Source organism: Octopus bimaculoides, chromosome 29 (assembly GCF_046866305.1).
Source record: "Octopus bimaculoides isolate indiv1 chromosome 29, ASM4686630v1, whole genome shotgun sequence".
Lineage (NCBI taxonomy): Eukaryota > Metazoa > Mollusca > Cephalopoda > Octopoda > Octopodidae > Octopus > Octopus bimaculoides.
Window position 1 is genome coordinate 19,579,491 of NC_142956.1, and position 23,525 is coordinate 19,603,015.

At 36.9% G+C, this 23,525-nt stretch overlaps 2 protein-coding genes across 3 annotated transcripts in view; one reads left to right on the top strand and one right to left on the bottom strand.

The window, feature by feature from the left end:
* The window catches only part of LOC149130431 (chondroitin sulfate synthase 1-like), an 18,176-nt gene extending 1,606 nt beyond the window's left edge, over positions 1–16,570 (top strand). For both annotated transcript variants that reach the window (XM_089345668.1, XM_089345667.1), the window contains exons 2-5: positions 2,541–2,997; positions 4,672–5,161; positions 7,363–7,517; positions 12,175–16,570. In XM_089345668.1, the coding sequence (XP_089201794.1) occupies positions 2,857–2,997; positions 4,672–5,161; positions 7,363–7,517; positions 12,175–13,683 (2,295 nt within the window). In that variant the 5' untranslated portion in view covers positions 2,541–2,856 and the 3' untranslated portion in view covers positions 13,684–16,570. The remainder of the gene's footprint in view (positions 1–2,540; positions 2,998–4,671; positions 5,162–7,362; positions 7,518–12,174) is intronic.
* A 212-nt stretch (positions 16,571–16,782) lies between these two features.
* LOC106883239 (uncharacterized) overlaps positions 16,783–23,525 on the bottom strand; it is a 59,012-nt gene continuing 52,269 nt past the window's right edge. Inside the window, exons 2-4 of the mRNA XM_089345729.1 lie at positions 22,314–23,385; positions 22,034–22,215; positions 16,783–19,151 (exon numbers count right to left, since the gene is read on the bottom strand). Of these exons, the coding sequence (XP_089201855.1) occupies positions 17,056–19,151; positions 22,034–22,215; positions 22,314–23,014 (2,979 nt within the window). The 5' untranslated portion in view covers positions 23,015–23,385 and the 3' untranslated portion in view covers positions 16,783–17,055. The remainder of the gene's footprint in view (positions 19,152–22,033; positions 22,216–22,313; positions 23,386–23,525) is intronic.

The following is a 23,525-nucleotide window of genomic DNA, read 5'->3' on the forward strand; positions in this document are numbered from 1 at the left end:
CACATATATGTATATATATATATATATATATATATATATATATATATATGTTTATACACATACACACACATGTATATATACATATATATATATATGCATATGCGTGTATATATATATATATATAAATATATGTGTGTATGCTTGTGTATACATATATATGGCTATATACATGCATATATGTATGTGTGTGTGTGTGTGTGCGTGCATGCATGTGTGTATATGTGTATGTATGTATGTATGTATGTATGTATACAATGGACCACCAGCTTCTCAAAATATAAATTCTTGATAGTTATTTTGTTGTTTATATTTGGCTTTTTTTTGTTGTGGGACTCAATAAACCCCTGTACCCCTAAATGAGAAGATCCCCAATCAAAGGCATCCCACCCTGATTTTCCAAAAAGACAAAAAAGAAAAAAAAGAAAAAAAACAAGGAACACATAAAACAAAGTATGCCTTGTTTATTTTTTAATTGCCTGTATATGAGCATGTCTAGATATGTAGCTATATGCATGAGAATACGTACATAAAACATACAAATCTGCACATACATACATACATATAAACAAAAATACCTTGTTGTTGATGTTGAAATTCCAATGAAGGACCCTTGGATCTAGGTTAGAAACCGGTTCTTTCTCTATTGGCAAGAAATCTTGAAATAAACAGAATAATTACATACATACATACAAAATACCCTCTTGAGGTTGTTGAAAATAGGCTAGAAACCAGCTATTTCTCTATTGGCATGAAATCTTGAAATAAAACTAAATAACAACATATATACAAACATACATACATACATACATGAGTGGTTGGCGTTAGGAAGGGCATCCAGCTGTAGAAACTCTGCCAAATCAGACTGGAGCCTGGTGTTGCCATCCGGTTTCACCAATCCTCAGTCAAATCGTCCAACCCATGCTAGCATGGAAAGCGGACGTTAAACGATGATGATGATGATGATGATTCATACACAGACACCCAAACATATACACACACCTACATATATATATGTTCGAAGGTTATAAAGGACACAGGTTTCGTGTGTCACATAGCTAGCTAGAGGCGATGGCTTCTTGGAGCTAATTCACGGCAGCTTTCGTCCTAATTTTGGGACTGCCATGATGGCTTGGCGATAACTATTAATTTCCAGTACCGCTGCCGTAGTCTCCTTTAGAGAGACTTAGAAATATTAATAACTTTATATATATATATATATATATATATATATATATATATATATATATATATACATACATACCTACATACATACATACATACATACATATATATATATATATATATATATATATATATATATACGACGGGCTTCTTTCAGTTTCCGTCTACCAAATCCACTCACAAGGGTTTGGTCAGCCCAAGGCTATAGTAGAAGACACTTGCCCAAGGTGTCACGCAGTGGGAATGAACCCAGAACCACATGGTTGGTAAGCAAGCTACTTAACACACAGCCGACATTTTTTTTCATCTTTGATAAAGTCTTCGTCTACAGGATCTGCATCAACATATGATTTAACAAACTCGATGGCTTTATCAAGCAGCAATCTTAATATGGAGGGTAAAAATTTATAATGTCAAACTGAATAAATCTAACCCTACGTTTATTCTTAATGTTTTTGAACCAATTTATTACAGTAAAACTATTATTTTATTGTTGTCGCCTAGTGGTCTCTCTAATTTTGTTATCAATGTTTCTTAATATTTTTTTAGCTTCTGGCCCATTTCAGTCCTCGCTGGGTTTAACAATCTACAAGTTACTACCTAAATTAGGTTTATGGTCCTTTCAAGCAGTAAAAGCTTCCCTTTTTCCTAAGCATTCTAATCTATTGTCGATTTTATTACGTTTAGCATGGAATTTAGCCTGAATATTAATACCATTGTGCCTGTCTATGTTGGCCATTTTATATTTGGTGGAAATGGTGTCATTTAGCAATTCTATACAGGTTATTGGTCTTATCATCAAGTACGAACCTATTTTTAAAGCTCCTATAGTTTCTGATATCAGATTTCAGCTTAATTTGAAAAGATTTATGGAACCTGACATCAAAAAGAGAATGAGGATGAATATAGTTGTTGTTGGCACTCCGTCGCTTATGACGACGTCGTATTTTACTTTTCATTTTTCCATGGTCGATAAAATAAGTACCAGTTGACTTACCCCTTCTCCTGAAAATGCTGGTCTTGTGCCAAAATTCGAAACCAATATTTTGTTAATTATTAATTATTAATAATCATATTAATTAATTCATTTTATATCTCCGTCTTTCTTTCTCACTCATTTTGTTTCTTTTTTTTCTTTTTCAATTTTTCCCCCACATTTTTTTCTACCAAAATCGAAAAATGCAAAATTAAAAATTATTAAAAAAAACAACAAAATTTCCATGAATTGAATCACCACCAACAACAACAACGACAACAAATTTTAAAACATTTCTCCAAACTTCGAAACAAAAAATATCTTGGTGTTTGAACTTATTAAATGATGCCCAATATCTCAACAAACCACTGAATCGATACAGGAACCATTCTCAGCATTGTCAAGCACATGACACAACAGTAACACCATTATCTCCTGCAGGTGCTGACGAAATATCTGCAGCACTTTCAGCTAACAGTCAACCAAGTGACTACACTGGTGTAAAAAACGATGACATCAGCAACTGTGTCGGATACACCACCCCCGCCAACATCAATCTCAACAGAAGCTATTTTCTTACCCATTCTTACATTGGCAGCATAGCGAAGAGGAAAGCCGGCGATATCTTCTGTGATAACAAGTCAAAATTTACGGATGCCTATGCATTGCCAACAAATAAGAAAATCATAAATAAGAAAATGAGGAGAAGAGAAAAATTAATTACTGATGTCTTAGTTTTCGTTATCAGTATATTTGCTGGAATGCAAATGACAACGTCGATATGCTACACATTTTTCGATATGAAATGTCTAGACGTAACTTCCAACACACAAAATCAAGTAAGTACTTCATTTTTGTCGTTACTTCCCCATCTTTTTCTCTTTCATTTCATGTGAAATTCAATTTCATATAATTCTTTTCTCTTTTATCATTTTTATTCTTTGCATCTATTTATATCTATGTGCCGCAGAAGCCATGATAGATCGTTGACCAAACACCATTCAATTTTTTTTCTCCGTGTTTTTCTCCTTGTTTTCTCCGTATTCTTTCTGTTGAAGAGCGTAGCTCGAAACGTTAAAGACTTTCTCTATTCCCGAGCGTTAAACTAATACATCCTTTTGTTGTTTGCACCACCTGTCCTCGTCTGTTGTTGTTTTTTTTCGTACATTCTCCCATATATCTATGTGCATTTGACTATGTGTGTATGTATGCATGTACTTATCTGTATGTGCATGTTTGTGTATAAATTCACACACACACACACACACACACACACATACGAGGTGGTATCAAAAGCTTCCCAGACTAGTAATGTTTAATAACAAAATAACTTATTTACCTTCGCTTTAACATCATCTTCTTTGAAATAGTCACCTTGCGCAGCAATACACCCGTCCCGGTGTTCCTGCCACTTTTAGAATCTGGCCTGGAAGTCGTTTTCCGTAAGCGAGTGGAAGACCTTCTGTGATTCACTCAAGATCTTGACAATGGTGTTGAGCTGCATTCTTATCTTGGGGAAGAGATGGAAGTCCGTGGGCACTAAATCTGGTGAACAGGGTGGATGTGGAAGTTATACCATGTTCTTTTTTGACGAGAAACTCAATAGATTGAGGAGGAATCGTTGAAGAATCCAATTCTTCGTGCTTCGCAGATCCGGTTGCTTTCACCGAATGTTCTCCCTCAAATGCTTCAAAACGTTCATTGACGGTCTGACCCTGGGGCATGAATTCTCCATACACAATACCACACTTCCAAGGGTGGGGCTCGTGGTGGGTCACCCAGATCAATCATCGTCTTCAAGGAACGTTCATTCGCTTTTGAAGCATCAATACCAAACGAAAAATTGCGTACGAACTATTATCTCGTTTCTTTAAGCTTTCTGAAGCAGACTCAATGTCTTTGAAGCAGACTTCCCAAGTTTAACGCAAATTTTCACGTTGGCTCTTTGTTCCTGCCCATTACAAATGCAGATAGATAGATAGATAGATAGATAGATAGATAGATAGATAGATAGATAGATAGATAGATAGATACATACATACATACATACATACATAGAGGTAGATAAATAGATAGATAGATAGATAGATAGATAGACACACACGCACATAAATAAATAAATATATATATATATATATATATATATATATATATATATATATATATATATATATATATATGTATATTAATAATAATAATAATAATAATAATAATAATAATAATATCAAAATTAAAAGAAGAGTGCCAATGTTATCTAGTGAACGATATTTCGACATCTTGTGTAACTTCAACTGGTTCAAAAAATAAATTTGTCAATCTACTTCATTTTGGTTAATATAGAAAGGATTGAGGTAGTGGTGGTGGTGGTGGTGATGATGATGATGATGATGATGATGATGATGATGACAATGATGATGGTGATGGTAGTGATGATGACAATAATGATGATGATGATGATGATGATGATGTTGACTACGATAATGACTTTTTTTTCCCCTCTTGTACTCTTTCAGAATATCGCAAAGGTCCCGATTGAGCCTTTCCTCGAAGAACTCGGAGATTTCCAATTCAATCCGGGTCCCAAGAAAAAACTTGTTCTGGTCGGCGTCATGACGAGTTCGCAGTACTTCGAAACCCGAGACTGGGCCATCCGAATGACGTGGCTGAAATCGATCCCTGGCGATGTGGTCTTCTTCGTCGGCAACACCACAGACCCGGCCCCTCCCGGGATGCCCTTAGTGAGGCTGAATCGCGTACCAGACAACGTCTACCCGCCTCAGGGCAAAGTATTCGAGATGCTGAAGTATCTACACGAGAACCATGCCGATAAATACGAATATTTCATCCGTGCTGACGACGACGCGTTTATAAAGGGCCAGGAACTGGGAAGTTTGCTCAAGTCCTTAAACAGCGAAGAGAAGATCTACATGGGCCATTATGGTCAAGGGGTCCCTGGAGAAATCGGAAAATTGGGAATGGGAAAGGATTACTTGTTTTGTATAGGTAAGTGGCACTTCCTGCTGTTGTTGTTGTGGTTGCTTGATTGGTAGTGGTGCTGGTGGTGGTGGTGGTGGTGGATGGTGGTGGTGGTGGTGGTGATGGTGGTGCTGGTGGTTGCGGTAGTGGTGATGGTCGTGGTGATGGTAGTGGAGGTGGTGGTGGTGGTGATGGTAGTGGTGGTGGTGTTGGTGGTGATGGTGGTGGTGGTGGTGTTGTTGTTGTTGTTGTTGGTGGTGGTGATGAAGGTTGCGATGTGTCCAAGTTTATATATATATATATATATATATATACAAAGATTTAGTTTTCGTAATGAGATAAAAAAAAAAACCAAGGCTGCGTACGTTTTAGAACATTTATAAATAGGTCTTACAGCTGTTTCAAGGATATTTATTATATCCCTTCATCGGAAACGGTGCGAGAAGATGGTTAAGCAATATATATATATATATATATATATATATATATATATATATATATATATATATATATAAACAATATATGAGTATATGCATATAAATGTACATGTATGTACATACCTTCATTTACATGTACATATAGATACATAACTGGGTACATGACGTGGCAAAAGAACATGGACAAAATGATAAACAAGGTACAACAAACAAGCAAGCCACATAGAAACATCTCCTTCATCAGCTGCCACCATTAAAACACCGGCGTTTCTAAGAATTATATATATATATATATATATATATATATATATAATACAAAGAATATATATACATGTATACACACATATATGTTCATACTTACATCTACATGTGTATATACATGCATATCAGGGTACAGGACGTTAGAACAATAAACTACAGACAACGGAACGAACACATAGGAAAACGGAAAGCCACTTGGAATATCCCTTCATCAGCTGTCTCTATTCTATCTAGACGTTTCGAAGACAAGACAGAACGTACTCTAGAATAGTCTCTTCCTGGGTAGTGGATCAACCCACTACACAGAGGATTCCAAGGTGGCAAACACAAACCAAGACAGGAAAAAATGGACAGTGAAAACAACATTCAAAAGCCGTACGGCCAAACGCAAATCTGAGGTAGAACGCTAGTAGTTCGTCTTGCCTTCACAGCGGCTGGAGTGAAAAGAAAGTTGACCACAGGTCACACGAGAGCAGAGAGGATGGTGGAGGGAGGAAGTGGAACAAGGAGGAAGGGACAGAAGCAGTGAAGTAGAGGCCAGGACAGAGGGGTAGATGGGAAGATAGAGGAAGACAGATAGATAAATAGATAGAGAGGATGGTGGAGGGAGGAAGTGGAACAAGGAGGAAGGGACAGAAGGGTATAGCATTTGCAACAGGCGTTCTTCAAGTTCCCTCTTTGAAATTCACTTCACGTAGCTTTGGTCAGTCTGTGGTTATAACACAAGACACTTGGCTAAGGGGTTCTGCGCAGTGGGACTGAATTCGATTCAGAACAATGCGGTTGGGAAGAAAGCAAGCTTCTTTCCGCATGGCTACATCTGCACCATTGTGTGCGTAGCAACAGCCACACTGTCCCATGCTTGTGAGCAGTAATTAATGATTCACGACGCGCACGTGTGTGTGTGTGTGTGTGTGTGTGTGTGTGTGTGTGTGTGTGTGTGTGTGTGTGTGTGAAAAACAATAATACTGTCCTAGATATGTACACATTTGTGTAGAATGCCTGCCTATTCCAGATGTGTGAATAAATGGTCAGGTAGTAAAGAATGTTTGAATGTCACATTAGAACCGTGACGAAAGCGGACAGAGGGAAGGGGAGGCAGAGTGTAAGGCAAAGCATCAGGTCGCTTCGCTTCATTGATTTTTTGCATGCCTTTTTAATTACAATGAACAAGTGCGCGTGTGTGTACAAACTTGTGTGTGTGTGTGTGTGTGTGTGTGTGTGTACGAATTTGTCTGTGCAGATGTGTGTTTGTACGAACTTCTATGCGTGTGTTGGGGAGAGCAGCCAAATCTCCCTCAAATCACACTCTACTCTCTTATCTATGTATATATGTATGCATGAGCCAATGAGGGAGACCTCAACACGGTAGCTGGACCTGCTAGAAATAGCAGCCAAATCTCCCTCAAGTCATCAGGTGTCTTGAGGAAATTTCGAACCTGGGTTCTCATTCCTAAGGTATTTTTCGATATTATTATTATTATTATTATTATTATTATTATTATTATTATTATTATTATTATTCAAAAGGTGGCCCAGGAGTGATATTCAGTCACAAGGCACTGAAAGCATTGGCCCCAAATCTGGACAAATGCAAACAGGACACTTTCACAAGCCACGAGGACACTGAATTAGGAAGATGTGTGGAGAAACACCTGAAAATGAAATGCAAATCAAACAGAAAGGTAAAACTTAATCTATCTACATACACAGCTTTCTCTCTTTCTCTCACTCTCTCTCTCACTCTTTCCGTCTATACACACACACACACACACACACACACATATATATATATATATGATTGACCGTTGACTGAACACTATTCAATTTTTTTTCTCCGTGTTTTTCTCCTTGTCTCCGTATTCTTTCTGTTGAAGAGCGTAGCTCGAAACGTCAAAGACTTTCCGTATTCCCGAGCGTCATACTAATATATACTTTTGTTATTTACACCACCTGTCCTCGTCTGTTGTTATTATTTGTATATTCTCCCATATATATATATATATATATATATATATATATATATATATATATATATATATATATATATATATATATATATATATATATATATATATATATATCATCATCATCATCATCATCGTTTAACGTCCGCTTTCCATGCTAGCATGGGTTGGACGATTTGACTGAGGACTGGTGAAACCGGATGGCAACACCAGGCTCCAGTCTGATTTGGCAGAGTTTCTACAGCTGGATGCCCTTCCTAACGCCAACCACTCAGAGAGTGTAGTGGGTGCTTTTACGTGTCACCCGCACGAAAACGGCCACGCTCGAAATGGTGTCTTTTATGTGCCACCCGCACAAGCCAGTCCAGGGGCACTGGCAACGATCTCGCTCGAAAATCCTACAGGAGCCAGTCAGGCGGTACTGGCAACGGCCACGCTCAAAATGGTGCATCTCATGTGCCACCCGCACAAGAACCAGTCCAGGGGCACTGGCAACGATCTTACTTGGCTTACCGGGTCTTCTCACGCACAGCCCATTTCCAAAGGTCTCGGTCCGTAGTCATCGCCTCGGTGAGGCCCAATGTACGAAGGTCTTGCCTCACCACCTCAGCCCAGGTCTTCCTGGGCCTACCTCTTCCACGGGTTCCCTCAACTGTTAGGGTGTGGCACTTTTTCACGCAGCTATCCTCCTCCATTCTCACCACATGTCCATACCAGCGCAATCGTCTCTCTTGCACGCCACAACTGATGCTTCTAATGTTCAGCTTTTCTCTCAAGATACTTACACTCTGACGGGTATTCACATTGACATTACACATCCAACGGAGCATACTGGCTTCATTCCTTGCGTGCTTACGTATGTCCTCAGCAGTTACAGCCCATGTTTCACTGCCATGTAGCATGGTTGTTCGTACGCATGCGTCATACAGTCTGCCTTTTACTCTGAGTGAGAGTCCCTTTGTCGCCAGCAGGGGTAAGAGCTCTCTAAACTTTGCCCAGGCTATTCTTATTCTAGCAGCTACACTTTCAGCGCACCCACCCCCACTACTAACTTGGTCGCCCAGATAGCGGAAGCTATCGACTACCTCTAGTTTTTCACCCTGGAATGAGATAGAAGTTGTTTCCTGTTTGTTTGCAGTCTTTATTGCACCTGAACATCTGCCACAAACAAAAACTAACTTGCTAGTTAACCTGCCTTTGATGTTGCTGCACCTCTTATGTGTCCATAGCTTGCACCGGGTACATCTTATAGAGTTACTACCTACTCCTTTTCTACATACTGAGCAGGGCCATCTACCTGAAGGGGTTTGTGTTTTATCTACCTTCCTACTTATTAGGATTTTGGTTTTAGCTAGGTTGACTCTAAGGCCCTTCAATTCTAGACCTTGCTTCCACACCTGAAACTTCTCCTCTAGTTCTGATAGTGACTCCATTAAAAGGGTAAAGGTTTTTTTACCTGCTATTTCTGAACTTCGGTATGTGGTGAAGCAAATGCTTGCTGATCCCTTAATTATGTTTATATATATATTTATATATATATATATATATATATATATATATATATATATATATATATATATATATATATATATATATATATATATATATATATATATATATATATATAAATATATATTGTTGAACTTGGGGATGGTCTGTTTCAACACACGATTTCACATCAAAAATCCTGCAAAACAAATATATATATATATATATATATATATATATATATATGTGTGTGTGTGTGTGTGTGTGTGTGTGTGTGTGTGTGTGTGTATATATATATATATATATATATGTATGTATATACTTAGTATGTCCTTTGATTAATTATTTATGATTGACCGTTGACTGAACACTATTCAATTTTTTTTCTCCGTGTTTTTCTCCTTGTCTCCGTATTCTTTCTGTTGAAGAGCGTAGCTCGAAACGTCAAAGACTTTCCGTATTCCCGAGCGTCATACTAATATATACTTTTGTTATTTACACCACCTGTCCTCGTCTGTTGTTATTTTTTGTATAATCTCCCATATATATATGTGTATATATATATACTGTGTGGACTAAGATCCCAGTTGACAGGCACCTGGTATTTGTAGAGTGTTAAACACTTTCGGTATGCAAATTAGGGATTCCTTTACAGAGTAACTGCTGCGTTTGTTGAGCATATAAACAGTTTGGCTGCATGCTTCTCTGTCAGAATGATGTGGATACCTCTGAGGAGAACCCAATAAAGTTCGAGAACTGGTTAAGGTTGCTCATCATTTTTTTCCAGTCTGTAGAGACATATATATATATATATATATATATATATATATATATATACATATACATATACATATATATATATACATATATATATATATATATACATATATATATATATATATATATATATATACATATACATATATATATATACATATATATATATATATACATATATATATATATATATATATATACATATATATATATATATATATATATATATATATATATATATACATATATATATATATATACATATATATATATATATATATATATACATATATATATATATATATATATATATATATATATATATATATACAGATATATATATATACATATATATACATATATATATATATATATATATATATATATACAAGTCCGTCTACCAAATCCACTCACAAGGCTTTGGTCGGCTCAAGGCTATAGTAGGAGACACGCAGTGGGACTGAACCCGGAACCATGTGGTTGGTTAGCAAGCTACTTACCACACAGCCACTCCTTGTATGTATGTATGCGTATTTCTTATCGACGAATGTTACTGACAGTAACTTTGAAGTTTCAGCCAGCTAATCCATAATTGGACCAAGATGCATTAGGGTTAATCTTATATAGTTTCCGTTGAGTTAAAATTATCTTCGTGAGTGTGGGATTGAGTGGAGTAGTGATTAGGTTTTGATGGACTATTGTTGTGGTGATTAGGTTTTGATGGACTATTGTTGTGGAAAGGTGTTTTGGAAAAATTTTATTGATTAAATTTGGGCCTATGTAACCGTTTAGAATTTATTCATGCATGTAGACGTTTCTAAACAAGCCTGTAGGTGTTTCTCTTTTGTTAGGCAGACCGAAGGTGTGAAGCTATTTTATGGCTTTTGATATTATTGGATTTAAACCTTTTTCCTTTGACGATTTTCTGTGTCAACAATGACATGACATTTTTTACTAATAACCGCAAACTTACAAATGGAAACAGGAAATACCCAAAATAACAACAACAACAACAACAACAGCATCAACAAGTAAAGACAGGACCATTCTTTTGTGAAAAACAAGTTGACACATAGCTGTGTGGTAAGAAGCTTGTTTCCAACCACATGGGGCTGGGCTCAGTCCCACTGCATGGTACCTTGGACAAGTGTCTTCTATTACAGTCTTGGGCAATATATATACGTAGGTTAATCGTTTTTTTAATTTAGTATTTTTTCATTTGTGTTGCCCTTTTACAGTCTGTTGTGTCGCTAAATTTTTATTGAGAACATATTTTTCGTGGTTAGATGATTCGGCATCTATTTCTAGCATATAGGAGTCCACTTTTGCTGGTCATTTCTCTTATTTTTGTATGTAATATAATTTTAATCTTCGGATTTTTTTAATATGCTAGACCACTGGTTTTAATTGATTAATATCAATTTCTACCCTTATTAATAAATTTTATATATATATATATATGTCGTCATCATCCTCATTTAACGTCCGTTGTCCATGCTAGAAAATAGATAGATAGATAGATAGATAGATAGATAGATAGATAGATAGATAGAAAGACACATACACATATATATTTCATCATCATCATCATGAGCATCGTCAGCATTTAATGTCCGTTTTCCATGCTATTGTTGGTTGGACAGTTTGATAGGAGTAGACAAGCTGGAGAGCTGTGCCAGGCCCCAAATTGTTTGTGTTGGGACTGTTTCTGCACCTAGATCCCTTTCCTGACGTCCAACCACTTTACAAAGTGTTCTGGGTGCCTTTCATGTGGCACCAGCACCAGTACTTTTTACACGACAGCATCATTAACAGGGTCACCAAATACCTTGCGATAAATAATTGAAAAGGAAAAGAAGACAGGCTACTTTAAGTTTCCCCCTACCAAATCTACTCACAAGACTTCGGTCGGCCCAAGACGAGTAAAAATATTTGTCCAGTATGCTATAGACTGAACTCAAGGCCACATGGTTTGGAAGCAAACTTCCTAACCAAGCAACCATCTCGTCTGTTTCTAAAACATTAATCTTGTTCTTTTGCTAAACAATCTTGCAAATTTTTACTTATATTATTTTAATTCATTTTGTTTCTTTTCGCTTTTATTTTGCAGGTGAGAGCCTTGTTCTACCAGAATTACCGTGAAGTGAAGGGGACTTTTAACCACGAACTAGGGAAGAAGGAGAGTCATGCGTTCACGTTGCATCCAGTGAAAAATAACAGTTTCGTAATACGTTTGGCATTGCATTTCAAAGACGATGAAATTAAATGGTTGAAAAGAAAAGCAGACAGCTTGAGAAATGAGTTGGAAATGGTCAAGAGGGGAATGGCTACAAAGCAGCTGAAGCGTCTGTCAATGCCTATGATGAAATATCTTCACAATATTGAATATTTTAATAAGAAACGTGAACCGAAGAAGGCCTCTGTCAAGTTTTGGTATGATACTGGTGATGTTGCAGCACAATGGGAGAATATTGAAATGGAGTCAATTTATTCCATGGCAAATATTCATCAGGCCCCGAAACAGAAGCTGAGTGTGAAAAAACATGATGAAACCATACAGAACGCTGTCAGAGCTCTCCATAGTCATTATTGGGAAGGAGTAGATAATATCAAGTTTAAGAAGTTTCTCCGAGCCTATCGTTACATGTCACCTGTCCAAGGGGTACAACATCTACTACAAGTCAACTTATTGCAACGAAAGACTGAAGATGGTTATTACAGTGGCACATTTATGGCCTCGCAGCGTCTACTGCCTCTGAAGTTTACTGAAGAAGAGGACATGTTTAAGCGCCATTTTGATATCAATACCAAATACAATAACAGCAAAGGTGGTGGGCAGATGAAAGAAATCAATCTGATTATGCCAATTGCTGGAAAATTAGAAGCATTTGTACGATTTACAGAGACCCTAGAGAAGATCTTCAAAAGAACACTGGAGAACCTCAAAGTGATCCTTGTTATCTACAAAGATCCAGAAGGAGTCTGGGTCAAACAAATCGCTATGATGAGACGTTTGGAGTCTCGGTACCCTTCCATGAAACTAGAAGTAACATTTTTGACTGGAGATTTTGCTCGTGGGGTGGCATTGCAGCATGGCATGAAGAACTGCAGTAATGACTCCCTTCTCCTTTTTATTGATATCGATATGGCCATCACAGAGACATTTTTACATCGAGTACGAGTGAACACGATATATGGCAAGCAAGTGTATTTTCCGATTTATTTCAGCCAGTTTGATCCTGAATCTATTTGCTACAAACCCAATTGTAAGAAGAACCATTATTTATTTGGCAAAGATGACGGCTTTTGGAGATATTTCAGTTTTGGTATGGTGTCCATCTATAAAAAAGACTTTCTGGAAGTGGGTGGGTATGACACAAAAATTGAAGGATGGGGCAAAGAGGACATAGATTTCTATGAACTATGCCTCAGGTCTAACATGACAGCAATTCGGGCCCCTGATTTGTCACTGATACACATTTACCACCCAAAATTCTGTTCACATGATTTGAATAATGAACAATACAAAATGTGTCTAGATTCAAAAAGTGGGATCTTTGGATCTCGTCATCAAGAAGCTAAGGCTGTCTACAGATTACCAGAAATATTAAATAAATAACAAAGACAAATAGACAGACAGAAAAGTGAAAAATACAAACTGAAAGAAGGAGACAGAGTTGTAGATGGAGTAAAAGAGTGAGATGAAAATGTGGTTATGAGGCATTTGTTAGTCACTTTGTAAACACAAGTATATACCTACATATTTGATCTTCGCAAGCGGAATTTAGCGTCCAATGAAGGAAGGTACGCATAAGTGGGCTGGCTACACCTCTGGTAGAGGCCTTGGATTTAGGTCTCACTTGGCTTGCCGGGTCTTCTCACACACAGCATATTTCCAAAGGTCTCGGTCAGAAATCATCGCCTCGGTGAGGCCCAATGTTCGAAGGTTGTGCCTCACCACCTCATCCCAAGTCTTCCTGGACCTAGAAAAAAATGTATGCATGAATGGATTTAAACTAGTCCAACTTACAGAATATATATGATATCAGTAGTTAAATGGGTAGAGTTTTACGAGCCTAACAGCTGTTTCTGGGGGATTTGTGATCTGGAATAATGATAGTTACTTGGATTTGTTCATTGGATAACACTAACTCCGTCTTCAGGGGAGAATTTTACATTTAAGGTGTTGACAGGATGGAGTTTAAACATGTCAATACCTCAAATGTAGAATTCTCCCCTGAAGACGGAGGCAGTGTTATCCGATAATGGATCCAAGTAACTATCGTTATTCAGGACCACCAAACCCCAGAAACAGTTGTTGGACTCAGAAAACTCCACTCGTTTAACTCCTGGTATCATTTCTATTCTGTGTAAGTTGGATTATTTTATACCCATTCACATGTACATTTTTTCTATTAAATGTATTTAATATATGTATTTTTACCTTCTGTGTTTTTTGTATATGTATATTTTTATATGTTTAAGAACCATGGTAATATTTATATATGATCAAATGTTTAAGGTGTGGTGTTATATTTATATAATTCAAGCCAACGGCTTTATAGCCGTTGGCTTGAATTTGATGTTTGTTCTATGATCAATGTTTCTATATATATATGAAATAAATAAATGCGCCCTTTTAAAGCCTAGCCAGGCTCATGGGCCCGGTTTCCCAGTTTCAATGGCGTATGTGTTCCCCAGCTGGACGGGACGCCGGTCCATCTTAGCGTTACTCATTTTTGCCAGCTGAGTGGACTGGAGCAACGTGAAATGAAGTGTTTTGCTCAAGAACACAACGCGTCGCCCGGTCCAGGAATCGAAACCACAATCTTGCGATCATGATGCTGACACCCTAACCACTTGGCCACGCGCCTCCACCTTCTATATATATTTATATACATACATACATATATGTGATCTTCTTCTAGCACATTAGCAGTCCACCTAGTGGCCTCCTGTATATATATTTTTATATATGCATATACAATAATCCTTTGAGATCTCAGATATATTTTCTGAATCTTCCTGATTATTTTAATGTGCTTGTTCCCTGGTGTTAAATTGATATTAATTAATATCCAATTTTTTACCCTATTGTTTAATTTTATATATATATACATATATTACATATATATATTATCTGATAAACTCTTCATTAAGCAGTGATCTCGATATAGAAGAATAAAAATCTATAATATTGAACTGAATAAATCTAGTTTTATGCTTATTCTTAATGTTCTTAAACCAGTCTATTACAGTAACACAATTATCCCATTGTTGTAGCCTAGTGGTCTCTCTAATTTTGACATTCACATTCCCAAGTGTTTTTTCTTTGTCTGGTGGGGCCTATCAACCTAATTTCAGTGCTCACTGCGTTTGACAATCTACAAGTGTTTTATTACGAAAATTTGGTTTATGGTCTCTGAAAGTAATAAAAGATTCCGTTTTACTAAACATTCTAATCTATCGTCGATTTTAGCGAGGAATGTAGCTTCATTGTTAATATCTTTGTATCTCAGTAAAATTATCATATTATCATATGGCTGCTGCCCCCAATATAAAGAGCATCATTACACGCAAACATCACTAAGGGCCTACTCCCAGGTGTAACTGTCGAGACCCAGGAACGTGTCCACTCAACCAAGGATGCATGATTAAATGCGTCAAATATGAAGCTGAAGTTACAGTAATGGTAGATGATAACATAACCGAAATGAAGAACCACATAGGGCTACGTGAAGGCAACTTCATAAATCACTATGCATATCACGTATCTTCCTTCGGGCACAAGGACAAAAATAAAATTGTTTAGCCACGTATGAGGTTTGAAGTCGATATGTATATACGATAAAGTGCACTCACGTACTAACTAAAGCAAATACGGATTTGTCCTTTCAGTTATCCATACATTCAAAAGAATAGATCATATACACAACATAAAGTCATACATAGTGTGTATATATATATATATATATGCATTTATGTATATATATATATACAAGCACACCTCGGCTGAAGTCATTTCGACTTACGTTGATTTTCAAATAGATGAAAAACAATCAAGTCATTTTACTCAACTTTACATCTGTCCGCCACAAATATTGGAATCGTAAAATCACTAGAAAACCATTTAAAGCATATAAAATCATATTAAAATATGTACAGTAAATGTTAAGATACACACCATAAAGTAGCTTCGTGAACAAAATCATGAAATCAGCTGTTATCTGATTGTATCCTTCCATTTGATTATCATCTCCAAACATAATCTCTACCCCTGTCACTTACTCATCCAAGAACTACACTTTTATTAATTTTTTTTTTCTTTGTTTCCTCCCGATATAAACCAAAAAACAAGGTCTGGAAGACGTAGAATGTGACAGCACACCTCTGACGAAGTGCAGCTCTGTTTAGAACTGCAAACATTACGTAAATTTTTGTGCAGTGTTGCAAATGGAAATGGTACAGAAACAATTGTAATGAATCATTAAAGGTGTATTAAAGAATTTTCTTTTTCTTCTTATCACTTGGATGGGTGGATAGAATTAGGAGGGAATACATCCAAAGAAACTCAGCCAAATTAGATTGGAACCTGGTGTCAACATTCAAGCTTGCCAGCTCGTGTCACACTGTCCCACACATGCCAGCATATAAAAAAATATTGCTAAAGGATGAGAATGATGACGATGACAACAATGATGAAAACGCAGACAAAATCAACAATTTAATCTTTTATTCGTTATTCCTATTTCTTTATTCTCTCAAAACAAACTCCTCAAAAATCCAGCACAACCATCTTCAGCAATTAAAGTCATCACTGAGCTTATAAATTTACATATATATATATATACGATATTGAAGTTGATGAATTTCATGTTGACACTGATTTAATTGAAGTTGACAACGTCAAATTTGAAGAGGGAAAAAAACCGTCTTTTAACAGACAAAATGGTCATAACTGTTGTCGTAATAAATTTTAAAACTGATACAGTTATACTTGTGTGTGAATACTCAGATGTGTATTTAAGTGACTTTTTTGAGAGAATGATTTACCACAGGTGTCACAATGATATGGTTTTTCACCTGTATGAATGCGCTTATGTTTAATTAACTCACCTCTTTCAGAGAATGATTTGCCACAGGTATCACATTCATGTGGTCTTTCCCCGGTATGAATGCGTTTGTGTTTTGTAAAATTACTGTTTTCGGAGAATGATTTACCACAGATATCACAATGATATGGCTTCTCTCCTGTGTGAATTCGTTTATGCCTTTTCAAGTAACTGGAATTAGAAAATGATTTACCACAGGTATCACAGTCATATCGTTTTTCGCTAGTATGAATGCATTTGTGTTTAGTAAAATCACCATTTTTAGTGAATGATTTACCACAGACATTGCAAAGATATGGCTTCTCACCTGTATGAATAAGCTTGTGCCTTTTCAAGTTACCGGCATCAGAAAATGATCTACCACAGATATCGCAATGATATGGTTTCTCTCCTGTATGAATACGCTTGTGTTTATTCAACTCACCTCTTTCAGAGAATGATTTACCACAGATATCACAGTGATACGGTCTTTCCCCAGTATGAATGCGTTTGTGTTTAGAAAAATTACTATTTTCAGAGAATGATTTACCACAAATATCACAATGATATGGCTTCTCACCTGTATGAATACGTCTGTGCCTTTTCAAGTAACTGGCATTAGAAAATGATTTACCACAGGTATCACAATCGTATACTTTTTCCCCAGTATGAAAGCATTTGTGTTCAGTAAAATTATCATTTTCAGAGAATGATCTGCCGCATATTCCACAGCTATAAGTTTTCTTGCCTGTAAGAAAACATTTGCGCTTAGTTACATCACCATTTTCAGTGAATGATTTATCGCAATATGGCCTCTCACCTGTATGAATATATTTGTGCCTTTTCAAGTTACCACCTTCAGAAAATGATTTACCACAGATATCACAATGATATGGCTTCTCTCCTGTATGAACTCGCTTGTGTTTAGTCAACCGACTGTTTGCAGTGAATGATTTATCACATATATCACAGTGATATCGTTTTTCCCCATTTTGAAAGCATTTGTGTTTAGCCAAATTACTATTTTCAGAGAATGATTTATCACAGATATCACAACAATATGGCTTCTCTCCTGTATGTGTAGTTTTGTGATTATTCAAGGGATTAATTTGAGAGAATGATTTATCGCAGATATCATACTGATATGGGTTTACTCCAGTATGAACACATTTGTGACTAGACAAGTGACTGTTACAAGAGAATGATTTACCACAGAAATCACAGTGATATGGTTTCTCACCTGTATGAACACGTTTGTGATTGGTTAAAGTGCTATTTTCAGAAAATGATTTACCACAGGTATCACAGTGAAATGGTTTTTCCCCAGTATGAATGCGTTTGTGACTAGTCAAATGACTATTTATAGCGAATGATTTACCACAGATTTCACAATGATATGGCTTCTCACCTGTATGAATGCGATGGTGTTTAATTAAGTTACTGCTTATAGAGAATGATTTACCACAGATCTCACAGTGATATGGCTTCTCACCTGTATGAATACGCATGTGCCGAGTCAAGTGACTGCTTTCCGAAAATGATTCACCACAGACATCACAATGATATGGTCTCTCTCCTCTATGAATACGCTTGTGTTTAGTCAAATGACTATTACGAGAGAATGATTTATCACAGACATCACAATGATATGGCTTCTCTCCTGTATGAATGCGTTTGTGTTTAGTCAAGCAACCATTTTCAGTGAATGATTTACCACAGATATCACAATGATATGGCCTCTCCCCTGTATGTGTCCGTTTGTGTTTGGTTAAGGCAGTCCTGTGTGAGAATGGCTTACCACAGATATCACAACGATATGGCTTCTCTCCTGTATGTGTACGTATATGACAAGTCAAGTAACTCCTTCGAGAGAACGAGTTACCGCAGACATCACAAGAATATGGTTTCTCACTTGTCTCAGGGTTTTCTGGTTTAGTTAAACTATTCATTATGAGAGAATATTTATATAAAGAGGTCGATCTATCGATGAATGCTACTTATAAATATATTGTCTTCCTTTAGTTGGTAAAAATATCAAATGCACATTTGAATGAAGGCATTTCTTTCACATCAACATGTCGTGATATTCTGAAATAGGAAAAGAAGCAGTAAGATAAAATGAACATAGTAATAGAAACGACATAGAAATAGAAAATTATGCTACCAAAATAAATCAGATTTTACAGATCTCTTACGAAAACCATTCTGGATAAATCCCAGCGATAATCCTCTCAGACTCTCCAATATCTTAGAATTATATGAACAAAAATTGGGAACAGGAAGTGGGGTTAAAAAAAAAAATCATACATTTTCAAATTTTCCTTTTTTTATAGCATAAATGGGCGGAGGTAAGATCATGGAATTTTTATTCAAATCCTTTGCGATTTTTTTTTTGTTTTTCTTCTTCATTTTACAGGAACACACTATATCGAGGGCGGAGACTTCGAATCTGCAAAAATATCTGCCTTTCAAAATTTTCGGGAGTGGGGAATTTAAATTTTGAAATGCGGATTTTTTTTGCCAATTCGGAATCGGAATTTCCGTCCTCGATATAGTGTGTTCCCGTAAAAAAAAAAAAAAAAAAACCCCAAAGAGGATGGGGTCTGTGATCTTTACCTCCGTCACATAAATGTGTTTATGAGGGAAAATATTGAAAACCATTAGTACATATTTGGGTGAGAAAAAAACAAGGAGGGTGGTCTTGCGATGTGCTGGAAACAACAGCCAAATCTCTCATAAATCACACATAAGAGGCCATTGGGGTCCCGAGGGACCCCTTTTATTTTTGCGGATTTCCGCACTATCCATGAAGTAATATTTGTTTAATCTTGTATATATGTGTGAGTGCATGACACAGAACAAGAAATTTAGTGGCTGAGCACTCCACAGACACGCGTACCCTTAACGTAGTTCTCGGGGATATTCAGTGTGACAAGGCTGACCCTTTGAATTACATGCACAACAGAAACAGGAAGTAAGAGTGAGAGAAAATACGAAGAAAATTGACCTTTAGTTCATCAGAATACCCGAAAAAAGAACAGAAAAAAAGGGCCAATGGGATCCAGTTGGACCCCATGGATCATATTTCATACCATCACATCCATGTGACTGGAAATTTCTACGTACATACATAAATTGTTGACAATAAAAGTCATCAGATATAAATCATTTAAATAAATAACTTTTTGCTGGGGTCCGAAGGGACATCGCCAGCCCAACTTACCGCATTCGGACATAAACTGCAAGTCAGTGCCCGGTAATTAACGGCCCCTAACTAATAATTTAATTTGGTGCTTGGTTTAAGTGTTGTAGAAGTTATTTCCCTTTACATGATTGTATTTCTTCAATTCTCCAACAGATGGCTCTCACTGACTGGTTTGGATTCGTTCCAGTGTTTTTTCGATGTTTCATTCCGTCAACAAATTCACTTTCAATTTTTTTGAAAAAAATATCATCAGATTATTTTAACGAAGTTTACTCATATATTCCACTCTGCCACCATTTCGAGCAGACAAGCTGACCTCCTCGCAGACTACGTAATGAAGATTCCGTCTTTTACCCATTCACTTCCTTACGCGACTATATCTCGTGGCATTTCTGTTGCTTTCGTGACGTCACATTCCCTCCTTCCCGGTCGTTTCCCTTCCTCCACCTTTCACTCTCATTTAATGATTACTCCTCCTCTCCCCCGTTTCGTAATCGTTCTTCCTGTTGAGTTTCCGTAGGGTCACGGGGGCACTGTCACGCCCTCCACTTCGTCATCGGAAGAGCTGATCACCCTACGAATATCCAACAGGTGACGCAGCATTCCATATGCACCTTTGTAGCAGAGATGGTTTGAAATCAACTGGAGTTGTTCCGTGAAATTTTTCCTTTGGCGCTAAAATACAAATTTGGACGAAGTCAATTTGAAAAGATTCCGAAGCAGCCAAGACTTCCGCCCTCCCCATTTCCAAACCACCGTTAAAAAATAAAGAAATGAAAAGGGGCTAAACATAGAGGGGACAAACAAAGACAGACAAAGGGATTAAGTCGATTACATCGACCCCAGTATGTAACTGGTACTTTATTTATCGACTCCGAAAGGATGAAAGGCAAAGTCGACCTCGGCGGAATTTGAACTCAGAACGTAAAGACAGCATTTCGCCCGGCGTGCTAACGTTTCTTATTTCTTTATTGCCCTACAAGGGGCTAAACATAGAGGGGACAAACAAGGACAGACAAAGGGATTAAGTCGATTACATCGACCCCAGTGCGTATAACTGGTGCTTTATTTATCGACCCCGAAAGGATGAAAGGCGAAGGTCGACCTCAGCGGAATTTGAACTCAGAACGTAACGGCAGATGAAATACAGCTAAGCATTTCACCTGGCGTGTGACACCACAACCAGTGCTGCTGAGCTGACATTAGTACCTGTGCTTATAATGTGAGCCCGTTATCCATGCATTTTACGTATCACCAACACCAGTCCTTCTAATGTGACACCCTCATCTGTGCTTCTTTGTCTGTCGTACCGTCACCAGCGCTTCACAAGTCGCACCATTATCTGTGGTTTTTATGTGACACCTCTAGTATAACTTTTCATGTGGTACAGGCACCAGTGATTTTTATGTGACAACAAAACCAACAGGGTCTCCAAGCACCTTGCAATACAAAATAGCCCATAACTGGGAGGGAGGAAAGTAGTATTGAAGGGGTGTGACTTTGGACCAGTTGAGAGGTTTAAGGTAGAAAGGGGACAGTGTCTAGATATAGAGTAAAAAAACAAACACAAAATGGTGACACTCTTTATTAACAAATTCCTCAAAGTCCAAATGCAGTTAAATTGCTATTTGCAGAAAATGATTTACCACAAATATCACAATATGGTTTCTCACCTGTATGAATATGTTTGTGACTAATTAAGTCACCCCTTTCAGAGAATGAGTTACAATAAATATCACAGTGATGTGGTCTCTCTCCTGTATGAACATGCCTGTGTTTAGTTAAGGTTCTAATTTCAGAGAATGATTTACCACAGATATCACACTGATGTGGTTTTTCTTCAGTATGAATACGTCTGTGAAAATTCAAGTTACCATTACAAGAGAATGATTTTCCACAGATATCACAATGAAATGTTTTCTCACCTGTATGAATGTGCTTGTGACTAGTTAATGGGTTATTTCCAGAAAATGATTTACCACAGGTATCACAGACATATGGTTTTCCCCAGTATGAATACATTTGTGTCTAGTCAAGGGACTATTAGAAGAGAATGATTTACCACAGGTATCACAATGATATGGCTTCTCACCTGTATGAATACGTTTGTGTGATTTCATTTGATCAGATTCAGAAAATAATTTACCACAGATGTCACACTCATGTGGTTTCTCCCCAGTATGAATACGTCTGTGCCTAGTCAAGTGATTATTGTCAGAAAATGATTTACCACAGATGGTACAATGATATAGCTTCTCACCTGTATGAATGCGTTTGTGTTTATTCAAGTCACTACAACAAAAGAAAGATTTTCCACAAATATCACAGTCATATGGTTTTTCCCCAGTATGTATACGTTTGTGCCTAGTCAAATGACTGTTTTCAGAAAATGATTTACCACAGATATTGCAATGATATGGTTTTTCACCTGTATGAATATGTTTGTGTGTTTTTAAGTGACTGGCTTCAGAGAATAATTTACCACAGGTATTGCACTGGTAAGGCTTTTCTCCTGTATGTGTACGTCTATGTCTTATTAATTTACTATTACAAGGGAATGATTTACCACAGGTAATACAAAGAAATGGCTTCTCTCCTGTATCAGGGTTTTTCGGTTTGGTTGAATTATCCATTATGAGAGAATAATTAGTCATATATATCACAATTTTTCATTTCTATGAATATGTTTGGGTGAAATTGAATCACAATTTCCAGAGAATAATTTAATGCTGTGTTTCTTTCATTTGTGATCTTACTTCATATCTAAAACTGCAAATGGAAACTGTCAACTCTTTGGTAAAGTTTATCCAAGCTTAATTAACCTGTAAAGCAGTCATCTCTTCTACATTCCAGAGAGCAAAGACAAGAAAAATATTTCGCTGTCGTCTTTCAGAGATTATATTTTTGTAAAGAAGTTGATGTATTCATGAATGCTCCTTATAAATATATCGTCTTCCTTTTAATGATGAAAGTTGATGAGAATCTGGATGAAATAATTTCTTCTACGTCAACATGATGTGATATTCTGAAATAGGAAAAGAAGCAGAAAGATAAATAGGATAGTTAAACAACATCTTCATTCAACATTGCAAATATTACATCATCCTTTTTGCTTGCTACAAAATGCTCTGATGGGGGAAAAAAATTTCTGAAGAAGCGAAAACG